Below are 18652 nucleotides of genomic sequence, written 5' to 3' on the forward strand. Positions count from 1 at the left end.
TATATTGAAGCAACATCTCAAGACATCAGTCAGGAAGTTAAAGCTTGGTCGCAAATGGGTCTTCCAAATGGACAATGACCCCAAGCATACTTCCAAAGTTGTGGCAAAATGGCTTAAGGACAACAAAGTCAAGGTATTGGAGTGGCCATCACAATGGCCTGACCTCAATCCTATAGAACATTTGTGGGCAGAACTGAAAATGCGTGTGCGAGCAAGGTGGCCTACAAACCTGACTCAGTTACACCAGCTCTGTCAGGAAGAATTGGCCAAAATTCACCCAACTTATTGTGGGAAGCTTGTGGAAGGTTACCCAAACTGCTTGACCCAAGTTAAACAATTTAAAGGCAATGCTACCAAATACTAATTGAGTTTATGTAAGCTTCTGACCCACTGAGAATGTGATGGCTGAAATAAATAATTCTCTCTACTATTATTCTGACATTTCACATTCTTAAAATAAAGTGGTGATCCTAGCTGACCTACGAGGGAATTTTTACTAGAATTAAATGTCAGGAATTGTGAAAGCCAGATACACTTGAACTCAGTTTAAGGTGTATGTAAACTTCCGACTTCAACTGTACGTGGTTAATATAGACAGCATACGTGGTTAATATAGACAGCATGGTTAATATAGACAGTATACATGTTTAATATAGGCAGCATACGTGGTTAATGTTTACTGTGATTTTTGTAAACAAATCAATTAAAGTCAAGACATGGATGGATTTAAATCATGTTTATCTTGATCAAATATCAATGAAACAAGGTTTTCATCACTTTGATGTTTCTTGCTTTGAACTGAACACATTTTACATACAGTATTCTATCTAAATGATAAATGAGCCTCCATTGAACACAAATTAAGGCCGGTCACACACACCACATGAGGGACAGAGTTTTACTGTGTGTGTTGCAAATGTATTTCTTGGGTTCACACACACATCGTTGTGCTTCTTCTTGGTGCTACTGGCTGCAATCTAGAATGATGAAAACACTTAGTTCATGAATTTTACTAACATCTCACTCACGTATATAGTTACAACAGGCCAAGGTAGGAGAGTCAGACACATGCAACAACATCACTCACACTTACTTCCTGTATTGGACTTGTTGGTTCTGTGGGTCAGGCGGATGGGAGTCCAGCATCCTCCTCCTGAATCCTCCTCACGATGGCTGCAGAAGCTGGGGTCCTTGGGATATGTTGCCTCCTCTGGATTTGAGGTCTTACCAATGCCTTGCCCAGCTCCTGGAGAAAGAGCCGTCTCCTTTGGAGCGTCCCTCTGTTCCAATCTGGGTCCAACGCCATCCAGATGACAAACGCGTTGAACGCCGAGATGTCCAAGATGTTGAAGAATATCACAAGTGGCCAGCGTAGGGTTCTTCTTTTGAAGCTGTAGCCAGTCACCAGCTTGTCTAAATTGTCCACCCCTACTTTTGTGGCATTGTAATCCATTATGGTTTCCGTTTTTTGATGTTCCTTACCACAGATTCTCCCATCCCTGAGCAGCGTACTCACGAGTACCACATTTGTGCTATTCTTTGGCACGTAGGACACTAGGGACGTGTTGGCCGTGAACACAAACTTAGAGGAATTGATTGGCCTGTTCCGTGTATTCAACAGCTGAGGTGGGAGCTCTGGCTTGTTTTTTCTTACTGTTTCTACCATCGTCAGCTTCCTCTTGATGAGCTCCTGTCCCCGCTTGTGCAAAGTAAAAAAGTTATCACGCGATGTTGTGGTCACGGAGTCTCTGTGTCACGTTCAGAACAACTCGCATCCCTTGGTTCTTCTCAGGGGCTCCTCCATCTGACTTCCCCGTATACACTTGTTGCTTCATCATATGGTGGAACTTGCATCACAGACAGCCCAGATCTTGTTTACATATTTTGTGGGTTTAGACGGTATGTACTGCCTGAAGGGTCAGCGGCCCCTAAATGTCATAAGCTGCTCATCAACAGTAACGTTGGGCCCAGGGTTGTAAAAACAGGGGAAGGCGGTCCACCCACTTGTCCCACACTGACCTGATTGCAGCTAGCTTGTCTCTCTGCACTGTCCTGATTGCAGCTAGCTTGTCTCTCTGCACTGACCTGATAGCAGCTAGCTTGTCTCTCTACACTGACCTGATTACAGCTAGCTTGTCTCTCTGCACTGACCTGATTGCAGCTAGCTTGTCTCTGCACTGTCCTGATTGCAGCTAGCTTGTCTCTCTGCACTGTCCTGATTGCAGCTAGCTTGTCTCTCTGCACTGACCTGATTGCAGCTAGCTTGTCTCTCTGCACTGACCTGATTGCAGCTAGCTTGTCTCTCTGCACTGACCTGATTGCAGCTAGCTTGTCTCTCTGCACTGACCTGATTGCAGCTAGCTTGTCTCTCTGCACTGACCTGATTGCAGCTAGCTTGTCTCTCTGCACTGACCTGATTGCAGCTAGCTTGTCTCTCTGCACTGACCTGATAGCAGCTAGCTTGTCTCTCTGCACTGACCTGATTGCAGCTATTGTCTCTCTGCACTGACCTGATTACAGCTAGCTTGTCTCTCTGCACTGACCTGATTGCAGCTAGCTTGTCTCTCTGCACTGACCTGATTGCAGCTAGCTTGTCTCTCTGCACTGACCTGATTGCAGCTAGCTTGTCTCTCTGCCGCCGAGCTGGTCTGGTGTCTCGGTTATCGAAGCGGATAATCCTGGAAATAATGTGGAAGTTTTCCAGAGACGTTGTTACATGGAAAAGTTCTCTTTCAGTTTCTGCATCCCAAAGGGATTCTGTGGACTCCCCATTGGATCTGGGATAAGGATGAGAACCCCAAAGTATGCATGTAAATGAGTTTGGTTCATCTCCTTCCATCTCTTCAAAAACACTTCTTCCCTCCAAATTAGTGCAGTCCAGAATGGTTTTCTGGATGGTGTCTGGGATGAACAGTTGAAAAGGAGACTTTATTTCCTGCAAATGAGTAACCACCATCTGCATTGGGCCCGGTTGCATCCTTATCACATTGGCAGCCATACCGGGTGGCGCATTCCTTGGGCAAGAAGACCATTCAATTTCACAATTTTTTGACATCCATATTTCTCCTTCTGCAGGCTGCTGATGAGCTGGTTGCTGACAGGCTGGTCCTGGGCCTGCTTCTGACTGGCTGGTCCTAGATCTGGCTGAGGGTCAATCTTACCTTCTTCCAACTCACTGTCAGACTCCGAATTGACAGAGACATGATCCTCATATTTGGAAATTCTTTATCTTCCAAAGTGGAAAACGCTCCTTCCACACTAGCTTCTGTCTCTGCATTTTTTTTTCTAAGGCCCTCTGAGCAGAGATTATTTTTGTCATACTGATTGATTGTGGTAAGGAGCCACACATGCAAAGCTATTTATTTGTTATCCCTCCCCCAATTTGCACCTGGTTGGGGTAGAGTGTAAAAAAAATGCAGTATTTTCCCACAATGTATTGTAATAACATTGTGCAGGTTCCCGCAAGACATTGAGTAGTTCCACACACTACAAAGGGTGAAGAGTGCGAGAAAAGTTGGAGACAGACAGGTTCTTGGTGCTATGTTGAAACAGCAGGCCCAGGGAGGAGGAAGACCGAGTGAAGGCACACAGTAAACATTTGTTATATTTTTACTTGTTTACACCTACACACTTTTCCACGCTTTTATTAACCGGGTCCAGTGGACCCGAACACCACATATGTAATATTAATGTGTAGGGGGTGCACAGGGTGCTCTCAATGAAAATGTGTTATTTTACATGTTCTTCAGAAAATGAGCCAAGGCCAATTAGTCTTCGTGAATATTTAGAAATGGGTCCCACAGACCCGAACATCACACAAGGGTTAATACAGTACGACTGGAATTTATATAAAAATGTCTGGAATATTTAAATTTTGTAGAATCTCTTATATAATGGGTTAAAGTTATGTAAAGTAACCCTGTAAAATATTAAATAATAGCTAAATCTCAGAAAGTATTAAACTGTCGAGGAGTAAAAAAGGTTGTCCATTATCGGCATATCTGTTTTATAATGGCCATCGAAATGTTAGCTATTAAAATCAGATCCAACAATTTTCAAAGGGCTTAAAAATCAAGGTGTATGCTGATGATTCATATTTTCTTTTAAATCCACAATGTGGATCCCTCCACAGCCTCATAGAGGATCGAGATAATTGTTCTAACCTCTCTGGATTACAACCAAATTATGAGAAGTGTACTATGTTACGTATTGGACCACAAAACAATACAACTTTTACATCGTCGTGTAGTTTGGAAGAGGCAAGTGGAAGGGGGAGAAAGTACGGAACTTGTGTGTCGGCCCTGCAATAAAGACCAAAAAAAAGTATACAAGTTTCATTTAAGGACCAAAAAAATGGATAGCCGTGTCTAATAGATCGCAAAATAGTTGGAAAGAGATTTTCAATGTACCAATTCCATGGCACAAAACGACTACTTTTTCAATTTAAATTATTATACAAAATTCTTGCTACCAATATAATGTTATGTATATGGGGGATACAACCATCCCAGCTCTGCAGATTTTGCAGAATCATTAGATCATGTGTTTTGGTACTGTCCAGATGTGTCTTGGTTTTGATCGCAGGTTCAGGAATTGCTGAAGAATTGCAACATTTTATCTGGAGGTAACTCTGCAAATGGCACTGCTGGGTGATTTGAAAGTCTTAGTCAATCAATCAATTGATACTCTTAGCTAAATGTGTATATTTTTCATTTAGAGTCTTTAGAAACTGAGAATAGAAAGGTTCAGAACTTTTGTGAAACATCAATCAGCACAATTGAAAAATATTAGCAAATAGAAATCAAAACTGGATGGTGTTCAGAGACGGGAGAGGTTGAATGTAGCTGGAGGGAGGTATTTAAAACAAGATAACGAATGTGAAGTATACTGTCTGTAAAATGGATATACGTTCAGAACTTTTGTGAAACAGCAAATTTGGAAAATATGGCAAGTTGAAATCAACTATTTAAAAAATAATTATATAAAAATTCAGTGACTTTGGACGACCTTATTCTAAAATTCATTAAATTGTATTGTTCCCTCAATCTACACACAATACCCCATAATGACAAAGCAAAAACTGTTTTTTATAAACTTTTACTAATTTATTACAAAGAAAAAAATGAAATCATATTTACATAAGTATTCAGACCCTTTACTCAGTACTTTGTTTCAAGCACCTTTGGCATCGATTTCAGCATCGCGTTTTCTTAGGTATGACACTACAAGCTTGGCACCTGTATTTGGGGAGTTTCTCTCATTCTTCTCTGCAGATCCTCTCAAGCTCTGTCAGGTTGGATGGGGAGCGTTGCAGCACAGCTATTGTCAGGTTTCTCCAGAGATGTTCGATCGGGTTTAAGTCCGGGCTCTGGCTGGGACTCTCAAGGACATTCAGAGACTTGTCCCGAAGCCACTGCTGCATTGCCTTGGCTGTGTGCTTAGGGTCGTTGTCCTGTTGGAAGGTGAACCTTCGCCCCAGTCTGAGGTCCTGAGCGCTCTGGAGCAGGTTTTCATCAAGGATCTACTTTGCTCCGTTCACCTTTCCCTCGATCATGACTAGTCTCCCAGTCCCTGCCGCTGAAAAACATCCCACAGCATGATGCTAACACCACCATACTTCATCGTAGGGATGGTGCCAGGTTTCCTCCAGACGTGACGCTTGGAATTCCTGCCAAAGTGGTCTATCTTAGTTTCATCAGACCAGAGAATCTTGTTTCTCATGGTCTGAGAGTCTTTAGGTGTCTTTTGGTAAACTCCAAATGAGCTGTCATGTGCCTTTTACTGAGGAGTAGCTTCCGTCTGACCACTCTACCATAAAGGCCTGATTTGGTGGAGTGCTGCAGAGATGGTTACCCTTCTGGAAGGTTCTCCCATTTTTACAGAGGAATGTCAGTGACCATCAGGTTCTTGGTCACCTCCCTGACCATGGCCCTTTAATGCTGCAGACATGTTTTCGTACCCATCCCTAGATCTGTGTCTCGACACAATCCTGTCTGGGAGCTCTACGGACAATTTCTTCAATTCCTGGTTTTTACTCTGACATGCATTGTCAACTGTGGGACTTTTATATAGACAGGTCTGTGCCTTTCCAAATCATGTCCAAGCAATTGAATTTGCCACAGGTGGACTCCAAGTGGTTGAAATGTCTCAAGGATGATCAATGGAAGCAGGATGTATCTGAGCTCAAATTTCAAGTCTCATAGCAAAGGGTCTGAAAAACTTATGTAAAATAAGTTTTTTTTTTTTAATACCGTTGCAACAATTTCTAAAAACATGTTCACAATAAAATATGTTATGTAGCAGGCTCAAGGGGGTGGGGTTTCCACGTCACCAAGTTCAATAACAAATAGAATGCACATGGAGTTCATTAGGGATTTCTTTCCCGCTCTTCATAACAGGTCAGCACCTCAGGCGTAAATGTCAGTTGGCTTTTTCTTTGCAACTCTGCTCAACAATGCAGAGACAATGCTGCTCGGCTATGAAAAGCCAACTGACATTTACGCCTGAGGTGCTGACCTGTTGCACCCTCTACAACCACTGTGATTATTATTATTTTTTATCCCTGCTGGTCATCTATGAACGTTTGAACATCATCAGCCTGGTTCCTCTCTATGTTTCTTCCTAGCTTCCTGCCTTTTCTATGGAGTTTTTCCTAGCCACCGTGTTTCTACATCTGCATTGTTTGCTGTTTGGGGGGTTTTAGGCTGGGTTTCTGTACATCACTTTGTGACATCGGCCAATGTATAAAAAAGAAAGGGCTTTATGAATGAATTTGATTTGATTTAGAATAGCATAGGCTATTCAGCTTGCTAGCATTGACCTCCAGGTAGTGTTGTGGGACAGTAGAGAGTGGTGTGTATTAAAGATGTTTCTTCGAATGTGTTACTTTTCAGGAATGGCTCTATAAATAGCTTTTCTTCTCCATTCCTTTGTGAAGGCTGTGTTTTTTTAATATATATTTTTTTATATGTGTTTTAATAATGTAGTTGTGAGCAGGCAGTCATTTGAACTAAACTCACCTTCGGGTCCATAAAAAGTGCTGGGCTATATAAAACCCATGTATTATAGATAGTAAACTGCACTTACAGTAGCCTAGAGCAGCCACGCCTGGCTTTCTTCACATTGCACTACTTGTACATGAAGACGTGAGAAAGCAGGCAGTTGAATACATGTCATACTATACAAATGCTATCCATACAGTAGAGTACGTACTCTTGGCTTCTTTACTCTGTCCTTCAAGCCCTGTAACCACCATGCCCTGTAACCACCATGCCCTGTAAACACCATGCCCTGTAACCACCGTGCCCTGTAAACACCGTGCCCTGTAACCACCGTGCCCTGTAATCACCGTGCCCTGTAACCACCATGCCCTGTAATCACCGTGCCCTGTAACCACCATGCCCTGTAAACACCGTGCCCTGTAAACACCATTCCCTGTAAACACCATGCCCTGTAATCACCGTGCCCTGTAACCACCATGCCCTGTAATCACCGTGCCCTGTAACCACCATGCCCTGTAAACACCATGCCCTGTAACCACCGTGCCCTGTAACCACCATTCCCTGTAAACACCATTCCCTGTAAACACCATGCCCTGTAACCACCATGCCCTGTAAACACCATGCCCTGTAACCACCGTGCCCTGTAAACACCGTGCCCTGTAACCACCGTGCCCTGTAATCACCGTGCCCTGTAACCACCATGCCCTGTAATCACCGTGCCCTGTAACCACCATGCCCTGTAAACACCATGCCCTGTAACCACCGTGCCCTGTAAACACCGTGCCCTGTAACCACCGTGCCCTGTAATCACCGTGCCCTGTAATCACCATGCCCTGTAATCACCGTGCCCTGTAACCACCATGCCCTGTAAACACCGTGCCCTGTAAACACCATTCCCTGTAAACACCATGCCCTGTAATCACCGTGCCCTGTAACCACCATGCCCTGTAATCACCGTGCCCTGTAACCACCATGCCCTGTAAACACCATGCCCTGTAACCACCGTGCCCTGTAACCACCGTGCCCTGTAAACACCATTCCCTGTAAACACCATTCCCTGTAAACACCATGCCCTGTAACCACCATGCCCTGTAAACACCATGCCCTGTAACCACCGTGCCCTGTAAACACCGTGCCCTGTAACCACCGTGCCCTGTAATCACCGTGCCCTGTAACCACCATGCCCTGTAAACACTGTGCCCTGTAAACACCATTCCCTGTAAACACCATGCCCTGTAATCACCGTGCCCTGTAACCACCGTGCCCTGTAATCACCGTGCCCTGTAACCACCATGCCCTGTAAACACTGTGCCCTGTAACCACCGTGCCCTGTAACCACCGTGCCCTGTAAACACCATTCCCTGTAAACACCGTGCCCTGTAACCACCGTGCCCTGTAAACACCGTGCCCTGTAAACACCGTGCCCTGTAAACACCGTGCCCTGTAACCACCGTGCCCTGTAATCACCGTGCCCTGTAACCACCGTGCCCTGTAAACACCGTGCCCTGTAACCACCGTGCCCTGTAAACACCGTGCCCTGTAAACACCGTGCCCTGTAATCACCGTGCCCTGTAACCACCGTGCCCTGTAAACACCATTCCCTGTAAACACCGTGCCCTGGAAACACCGTGCCCTGGAAACACCGTGCCCTGGAAACACCGTGCCCTGGAAACACCGTGCCCTGGAAACACCGCGCCCTGTAAACACCATTCCCTGTAAACACCGTGCCCTGTAAACACCATTCCCTGTAAACACTATGCCCTGTAAACACTATGCCCTGTAAACACCGTGCCCTGTAAACACCGTGCCCTGTAACCACCGTGCCCTGTAAACACCGTGCCCTGTAACCACCGTGCCCTGTAACCACCGTGCCCTGTAAACACCGTGCCCTGTAAACACCATGCCCTGTAAACACCATGCCCTGTAAACACCATGCCCTGTAAACACCGTGCCCTGTAAACACCGTGCCCTGTAAACACCGTTCCCTGTAAACACCGTGCCCTGTAAACACCGTGCCCTGTAAACACCGTGCCCTGTAAACACCATGCCCTGTAAACACCATTCCCTGTAAACACCGTGCCCTGTAAACACCGTGCCCTGTAAACACCGTGCCCTGTAAACACCGTGCCCTGTAAACACCGTGCCCTGTAAACACCGTGCCCTGTAAACACCGTGCCCTGTAAACACTATGCCCTGTAAACACTATGCCCTGTAAACACCATGCCCTGTAAACACCATTCCCTGTAAACACTATGCCCTGTAAACACTATGCCCTGTAAACACTATGCCCTGTAAACACTATGCCCTGTAAACACTATGCCCTGTAAACACTATGCCCTGTAAACACCATGCCCTGTAAACACCATGCCCTGTAAACACCATGCCCTGTAAACACCATGCCCTGTAAACACCATGCCCTGTAAACACCATGCCCTGTAAACACCATGCCCTGTAAACACTATGCCCTGTAAACACTATGCCCTGTAAACACTATGCCCTGTAAACACTATGCCCTGTAAACACCATGCCCTGTAAACACCATGCCCTGTAAACACCATGCCCTGTAAACACCATGCCCTGTAATCACCGTCTGATGTAACCACCATCTGCTCTACTCACCATCTGCTGTAATCACCGTGCACTCCCCCTTAAGTCTTCCGTATTGTTATGCTAATGTATTGCCTCAGAGGGAATTATTTCCTCTTAGCTAGTTGTTAGTAGTATAGGTTAACCTATCTGTCAGTACTTGAACACTAGTCTCTGGGAGGTTTTGAGATGTTACTACTTGATATATTTTACATTTGCTGTGTTTAGTAGCTCAATCTGTCAGTTGGTCTTATTTATCTCCTGTCTGTGGACTGGTGATGTGAGTTTATACGGCGCTAGAGAAATGCCTAGGAAAGACTGACAAGGTAAATACTGCAGTATCAAGTATCAACTGTTTTCAGGTGGAGGGGGGAAACTGTTTATGGAGAACGGTTTGTTTTATTCTATTCTCTGACGTTATTGACGATTTCTAATGTTGTTGTTTTCCAGGGAACGTGTTCCTGAAGCACGGTTCAGAGCTGCGCATCATTCCCAGAGACAGAGTGGGAGGAAGGGGAGTAGGAACAGACCCATCTTCCTCATCCTCCTCCTTGAAGACCCAATGACTCAGACACACACCGGCTGAATCATGTTTCACTTCTGACCTGCGGAACACTCAGTGTGTGTGTGTGTGTGAGTGTCAGTGTGTTTGTGTATATATTTTCTAGACCTGAAATTACTACACACACACACACACACACACACACACACACACACACACACACACACACCTACACAAAGACACACTGCAGCAGCAAGCTTAATTTTGTCTATACTGTCTGCACTATCCAAATGCAGCGTCACCCCAGGCTGCCCATGGATATCCTCACACTGAAGTAATTGATTACACACAGACACACACACACACACTCTGGCGGCTTCAAGAGAAGGACTCGGCGGAAGCTTAGCAGACAATGTGCTTTGAGTTTGTGAACAGTTGAGGTTTTGTGTACCTATTTTAGTTGTAATGGTAAATGGCTAATATATCTGCCTCCTTTTTTGTCCAACATCTGCAGGCATATTTAGGTATGTATGTGCTTGCTTTTTGAAGAGGACTGCATTAATGTGGGTTTGCACTACACATTCAAATTATTTAGCTTATTCAGCATGCCTTCAGAGAGCATGGTTTAATAAATCATGCTTGTTCAAAGAAGCTGTCTGTGTTTTACATCTGAGGTTGTCTTGTCTAGCATCCTTTTCTAGAGACAAATACTGTCCAAGCAAGGATCCATAACTTACAATGCAGATCTTTCTGGAATATATATTAATGTAGGTAGCTTTAATATATTACATTTCCCATTCTAGCAGAGATCATTTTGTAATGCCATTATTTCAAGTCTGGTTTGGGGCGTTAAGGAAAACCCATTGATGGTTTTTCAATATTCGCTGGACTTGGGATTTTCTGTCTGTACCCTCAGAATTGACTTGCCAGGTTAAATAAAGGTTCAATATAAAATATATATATTTTTTAAAGAATAAACTGTATCGTGATGATCTGAACATGGAGCTCTGCTGCCATCTGTCTGATTCCAACAGTACTGCTGCTTGTCCATTTAATAAGTACAGTAGGCAACACTGGCATGTAGTATAGCAGAGCCTAACGCTTAAAATATCTTTAGGCCAGTAACTGAACGGTCTCTGGTTCGAATCCCCGAGGAAAGGTACTTAACCCTAATTGCTACTCTAACTAGCTCTGGATAAGAGCATCAGCTAAAATGACTCAAAACGGGGAAAAAAACATACATGAAAATCAACTAAGGTCTCAAAAATTCCTCTGGTTGGAAGATTCCCGGTTTGAAGATTCCCAGAATCAGGAGGGAATAAGCAGGAAATCCAGAATCCTCCAAACAGGATTTCTGGAATACACTACACACTGTGATGTAATGCACTGGGTCCCATCAACCAAATACTGAACTAGTGCATCACGTCAACCTGCAACTAACATCCTCAGGCTCAATTACTGCCAGAGAGAGAGGAGGGGAGAGGGAGGGGGCTCGTGGACGAGATTAACCTGCAACTGATACACAGTAGGAACTGATGGTGAAAATGAAGATTCCTAATCAGACTAATGCCAAGGTGTTAGAAAGAGCTACTGTATCATAGGCCCTGCAATAGACTAGCGTCCTGTCCAGGGGGTGTACTGTACATCAAGCTGCCTCACACTACAGAAACAGGAGATAGACTAGTGTCCTGTCCAGGGGGTGTACTGTACATCAAGCTGCCTCACACTACAGAAACAGGAGATAGACTAGTGTCCTGTCCAGGGGGTGTACTGTACATCAAGCTGCCTCACACTACAGAAACAGGAGATAGACTAGTGTCCTGTCCAGGGGGTGTACTTGTACATCAAGCTGCCTCACACTACAGAAACAGGAGATAGGCTCCTGTCCTATGGGCCGTTCTGGCTCGGACAAGACTACTTACTATATCAGTCAGTTTTTTAGCTTACAAAGTGACGTTACCACCATGTTGACTTCCCCCAACCGCCTAGTATGTTCATTCAGGCTTTAGGTCACATCAGAAGGATGAAATGTACATGTATTTGAACAGAGCCACATAAACAATAGACCACACACACAGAGAAACAGTCCACATGTTTTCCCTATCTTGATAACATCAGGTTTACTCATAACTCTTCAGTGTCAGACCTCGGTCATTCGTTTTCCTGAGGTTCCTCTCACAGAAATGAAATGTGCCCTCTTGGTGGTGGGAAGATGGGAGCGAAAGAGAGGGCCCAATAAAGGGAGATGGAAGGAGACAGCGAGAACACACAGCGGTGGGTAAACAAAGAGAGCTCATTTGTTTTTCACTCTCCATTAGCCAGAGAACGCAGCCGAGGAGGAATCCAGTGTGTTCCATCCACCATCGCTAATGGCTCTCTGGATTTGTGTTAATCAATGTGTTCTCCAGTCATTTACCAACCAGTCATATCTGAGAGGAAAAAGGCCATTAGGGACAAAGTGTGGCAGACTGTGTCCCCCATGGCACCCTATTCCCTATGTAGTACCCATATGTCACCCTATTCCCTATGTAGTACCCATATGTCACCCTATTCCCTATGTAGTACCCATATGTCACCCTATTCCCTATGTAGTACCCATATGGCACCCTATTCCCTATGTAGTAGCCATATGGCACCCTATTCCCTATGTAGTACCCATATGGCACCCTATTCCCTATGTAGTAGCTATATGTCACCCTATTCCCTATGTAGTACCCATATTGCACCCTATTCCCTATGTAGTAGCCATATGTCACCCTATTCCCTATGTAGCACCCTATTCCCTATGTAGTACCCATATTGACCCTATTCCCTATGTAGTACCCATATGGCACCCTATTCCCTATGTAGTACCCATATTGCACCCTATTCCCTATGTAGTACCCATATTGCACCCTATTCCCTATGTAGTACCCATATTGACCCTATTCCCTATGTAGTACCCATATGGCACCCTATTCCCTATGTAGTACCCATATTGCACCCTATTCCCTATGTAGTACCCATATTGCACCCTATTCCCTATGTAGTACCCATATGGCACCCTATTCCCTATGTAGTACCCATATGGCACCCTATTCCCTATGTAGTACACTACTTTTGACCAGAACCCAATTGGGATGTAGCATAATAATGTGGCTGAGTGACTGTTTCTGCCTGACATCCTCTGTTGCATTAGTCCGTGTCTGTGTTCCTGAACCCTAAAGCCTTCAATTAGGTTTGGCAAGAAATGAGAGAAGATAATATTCCATACCAAACCAAAGGTTGGCGTAAGATGCAGTATTAAAGCACTGATCGGATTCCTTACAAGGACATCATTTTTTCCACTTTACAGTGTGCATGCAGCATGGACTTTTAGATCAAAAGGAAGTCAACCGATAGATACATGTACTCTGCTGGAGTTGATTGTTAATTCAAAAACCACACAGAAAAGCAGGGAGTTGCTTAAAAAAAAACTAAAGTCGATTGACGCACCCGTGCGTCACACGGTGACGTAATTTTGATTATTGAATATCTCCCGGTGGGTTAATGTCAGAGACGTACTGTTTGTTGTAGTGGCTGCAGCTCAATCTCCTCTTTCCGCCGACATAACGTTTGCGCCTATTTCATAACATGGGGCTTGTGAAAGCGGCCTTTTTCTACACATGCGAGGATCCGGACGAGAAAATCGTCACGAAATCGTCTTGTAAAACCCAAACTGTCCTCAGTAGTTACCACAGACACAACATCATAACCCACACCTATTTCTTAAATTCGTATTCTTAAAATGTTTTAAACGTCACCTTAACCCTTACCTTAAAAACACTGCTAACCTTATTCATAACCTTAAATTAAGACCAAAAAAAGCTATTTTTACAATATAGCCAATTTTGACTTGTGATTGGGGTAACTAGTGGAAACCAACCCAAACTATGTGATCTACAAACTAATAAGTCTCCACCATCGAAAGACAAGACTCCCACGAACACGACAGCGGTGGTTGTTGAGCTCAACGACATCTACAAGCTGTACAGCAGTCGTCTGAACTCTCTCTCGTGGACGTCCATATTTGGAAGAGGTCATCTCACAAAACCAGGGGGGGGGGGGTGTTATATTTAACATGGGTCTCTTTTTCTCTTTTTTGAGTTAGAGGAAAACAAACTTCAAAGCCTTGTTCATTAGGATTTATTTTTTGATTGTCAATTCGTCTGGGACTCTACAAAGTTTCAAAAGCTTTCCACAGAGCTGCCCATATTAGGAATATGTTCTTAATGTTAACGGTGCTAAACACGGTGACCAGTCTAAGATACAACAACACCGGCATCAAGTCACATTATGCCGGTTTGCAGAGAGAGATGTTTAATTCTCAATGGAATCCAGCCCAAGTGGATTCCCACAGCAGATTGAAAGATTAATAAATGATACTCTCTACTGGAACAACCATTTCAGTAATGGGTGCAATAAATCCGACTCGTAAATTGAATTAGCTTAGAAAAATGTAATGCTATTTATCTTTGAGTAGCACAAGATACATGTATTGATTTATTTATCAATCAAAAACACAGATATTACAACAAATAATTCAAAATATGTAACTGCAATAGAGCATGTTGGGAAATAAACTCAGCAAAAAAAGAAACTTCCTCTCACTGTCAACTGCGTTTATTTTCAGCAAACTTAACACGTGTAAATATTTGTATGAACATAACAAGATTCAACAACTGAGACATAAACTGAACAAGTTCCACAGACATGTGACTAACAGAAATGGAATAATGTGTCCCTGAACAAAGGGGGGGTTGAAATCAAAAGTAACAGTCAGTAACATTAATAAGTACTGCAGTGCATCTCCTCCTCATGGACTGCACCAGATTTGCCAGTTCTTTCTGTGAGATGTTACCCCACTCTTCCAACAAGGCACATGCAAGTTCCCGGACATTTCTGGGGGGAATGGCCCTGGCCCACATCCTCCGATCCAACAGGTCCCAGACGTGTTCAATGGGATTGAGATCCGGGCTCTTCGCTGGCCATGGCAGAACACTGACATTCCTGTCTTGCAGGAAGTCACGCACAGAACAAGCAGTATGGCATTGTCATGCTGGAGGGTCATGTCAGGATGAGCCTTCAGGAAGGGTACCACATGAGGGAGGAGGATGTCTTCCCTGTAACGCACAGCGTGGAGATTGCCTGCAGTGACAACAAGCTCATTTCGATGATGCTGTGACACACTGCCCCAGACCATGACGGACCCACACCCTCCAAATCAATCCCGCTCCAGAGTACAGGCCTCGGTGTAACGCTCATTCCTTTGACGATAAACGCGATTCCGACCATCACCCCTGGTGAGGCAAAACCTTGACTTGTCAGTAAAGAGCACTTTTTGCCAGTCCTGTCTGGTCCAGCGACGGTTTGTGCCCATTGTTGCCGGTGATGTCTGGTGAGGACGGTTTGTGCGACGTTGTTGCCGGTGATGTCTGGTGAGGACCTGCCTTACAACAGACCTACAAACCCTCAGTCCAGCCTCTCTCTGCCTATTGCGGACAGTCTGAGCACTGATGGAGGGATTGTGCGTTCCTGGTGTAACTCGGGCAGTTGTTGTTGCCATCCTGTACCTGTCCCGCAGGTGTGATGTTCGGATGTACCGATCCTGTGCAGATGTTGTTACACGTGGTCTGCCACTGCGAGAACGATCAGCTGTCCTTCCTGTCTCCCTTAATTGCCTACCGTCTGTAAGCTGTATTGTCTTAACGACCGTTCCACAGGTGCATGTTCATTAATTGTTTATGGTTGAACAAGCATGGAGCTTTGAAGTTATTTGGATTTTTACGAATTATCTTTATTATCTGCGGGGACTTGCTTCCATTCAGCCACAGGAGCATTAGTGAGGTTGGGCACTGATGTTGGGCAATTAGGCCTGGCTCGCAGTCAGCGTTCCAATTCATCCATGTGTTCGATGGAGTTGAGGTCAGGGCTCTGTGCAGGCCAGTCAAGTTCTTCCACACCGATCTCGACAAACTATTTCTGTATCGACCTAGCTTTGTACACCGGGGCATTGTCATGCTGAAACAGGAAAGGGCCTTCCCCAAACTGTTGCCGCAAAGTTGGAAGCGCAGAATCATCTAGAATGTCATTGTTTGCTGGAGCGTTAAGATTACCCTTCACTGGAGGTAAGCTCAAACCATGACAAACAGCCCCATACCATTATTCCTCCTCCACCAAACTTTACAGTTGGCACTATGCATTCAGGCATCTTCCGTGAATCTGTTGGAGCGGTAGGCAAATTGCAGTGGCTTCAGTGTGCCTGGCATGCTGGCTTTGATGTGGGCCATGACCAGCCTATCAAAGCACTTCATGATGACCGGGGTGAGTGCGACAGGGCGCTGGGATGATGGCGGTCTCCTTGAAGCAGCATGGGTACCACAGCCTGAGACAGGTACAGGTTTAAGATGTCAGAGAAGACGCCCGCCAGCTGGACAGCACACACTCTGAGGACGCTGTGATGCCATCTGGACCAGCTGCTGTGTGAGTATACACTCAATTTGAGAGTTTCCCTCACGTCAGCCTCAGAGAGAAAAAGCAGATGGTCGTCCAGAGTAGCAAGAGTTTTCCTGGATGGCTCTGTATTGTCTGCCTCGAAGAGAGCATACAATGTTTTAAGATCACCTGGGAGGGAGGCTTTGGTTGGTGCCACACAGCTGGATTTGCCTTTGTAGCCCGTGATAGTTTGTAGTCCTGGCCACATGCATCACGAATCTGAGTCGTAGAACATCAATTCAAGTTTGAGTCTGTATTATATTTTTGTGTCACTAAGGGATTTGTTGAGCTTGTACCTGCTTGGCTTGTATGTGTCGCACACCACCGAGTGATCAGGGTTCATTCTGTTGACATTGAATGCTGCAGAACGGGCTCTCAGCATTGTACAGCTTTTTCTGTTCATCCAGGGTATGACCGGATTGTTATTGTGGGTACAACATCATCAACGCATTTCTTAATGATTGCCTGTGACTGACAATCTATATTCCTCAATGTTGATGGAAGAGTCTTCGGTGGATGAATAGAATGTGTGAAAACTGTCTAAGCAGCATTTAGTGTGCCTCCTATGTCCAGCTTCTCTGTGTTGCTGGCTCCCTCGAGTTGCTGCTTGTAGGCGGGGAGTAGGAACAGAAAGTGGGGTCTTGGGATGAGTTTGGATGTTTGTATCCAGCACGTTGCTCCCTCTTGTCGATACATGTTAGTGATATTTTGGAAATGTACTTTATAAACTTGTCAAACTGAGTAGAGAATCAATCTTCAGGATGTTGTTATCATATATATCCAATAACGTTTCAACCGGAGCATTCCTTCGTGTCTGTATAAGTTATGGAACGCAAGACGATATCATGTGGAATGCGCGTGACCAGGAACTGGCAATCTGCCAGACCACTGACTCATTCCCCTCTCATCTGGCCCCACAACACAGTATAAACTTAATTCAACGTTCTACCGACTGTTGACATCTAGTGGAAGGCGTAGGAAGTGCAAACAAATCCATATCTTCCTGGGATTTGAATAGGCGATGAGTTGAAAAACAACCAGCCTCAGAATTTCCACTTCCTGTTTGGAAGTTTGCCTGCCATACGAGTTCTGTTATACTCACAGACATAATTCAAACAGTTTTAGAAACGTCAGAGTGTTTTCTATCCAATAGTAATAATACTATACATATATTAGCATCTGGGACAGAGTAGGATGCAGTTCACTATGGGCACGCTATTCATCCAAAGTGAAAATGCTGCCCCCTATCCCTAAAAAGTTAACAGCAGAGAAAACCCCCTAAATGATACTCTTTCAACTTTAAATTTGATGACTTTTCCTAGAGTGACCCCATTATTAGAAAAAGTCAAACATCGCCTTTGTTCATATTTCCATGAAAGCTGTACACCACCAGGGTACAAAGATTGTCTTTGGGTCATTTTTGACCTGGCAGTTATAAAATCATTTACACACCACAAAAAAACACAAAGACACACACACACACATACGCACGCACTCATGCACACCACACACACACACACACACACACACACACACACACACACACACACACACACACACACACACACACACACACACACACACACACACACACACACACACACACACACACAAAAGGAGAAATTGAGATTATGTGTGCTACTGATTGATCTCAGCCAGCAGCTCCTGAAGAGGAAGAACACCATGGTTGACACAGTTAGAAAGAACAAGCCTGAGCTCCCCCCTGCACTCCTCTCAACAAGGGGGACAGAGGCCTTCTCATCAAAGTTTGCCCTCACCCCCACCACCACTCTAGTTTCTTTCCTCCCAAAGAGGAACAAGAATGTGGTCCTTCTGAGCACACTGCACAAAACGGCTGACAGGAAGACAGGAAGCCAGCCATCATCCTGGACTACAACCACAGCAAAGGAGGCGTGGACAACCTGGACAAGGTGATGGGAACTTACAGCTGCAGGAGGATAACTGCCCGCTGACCCCTGGTCATCTTCCATAACATCATTGATGTGTCCTCATACAATGCCTTTGTGATATGGAACAAGATCAACCCTAC

At 44.7% G+C, this 18652-nt stretch overlaps 1 protein-coding gene across 1 annotated transcript in view; it reads left to right on the forward strand.

The window, feature by feature from the left end:
• Positions 1–10737, forward strand: part of ufm1 (ubiquitin-fold modifier 1) — a 30131-nt gene extending 19394 nt beyond the window's left edge. Inside the window, exon 6 of the mRNA XM_071364933.1 lies at positions 10038–10737. Coding sequence (XP_071221034.1) covers positions 10038–10153 — 116 coding nt within the window. The 3' untranslated portion in view covers positions 10154–10737. The remainder of the gene's footprint in view (positions 1–10037) is intronic.
• Positions 10738–18652: the final 7915 nt, after the last annotated feature.

This window comes from Salvelinus alpinus, chromosome 24, assembly GCF_045679555.1.
Source record: "Salvelinus alpinus chromosome 24, SLU_Salpinus.1, whole genome shotgun sequence".
Lineage (NCBI taxonomy): Eukaryota > Metazoa > Chordata > Actinopteri > Salmoniformes > Salmonidae > Salvelinus > Salvelinus alpinus.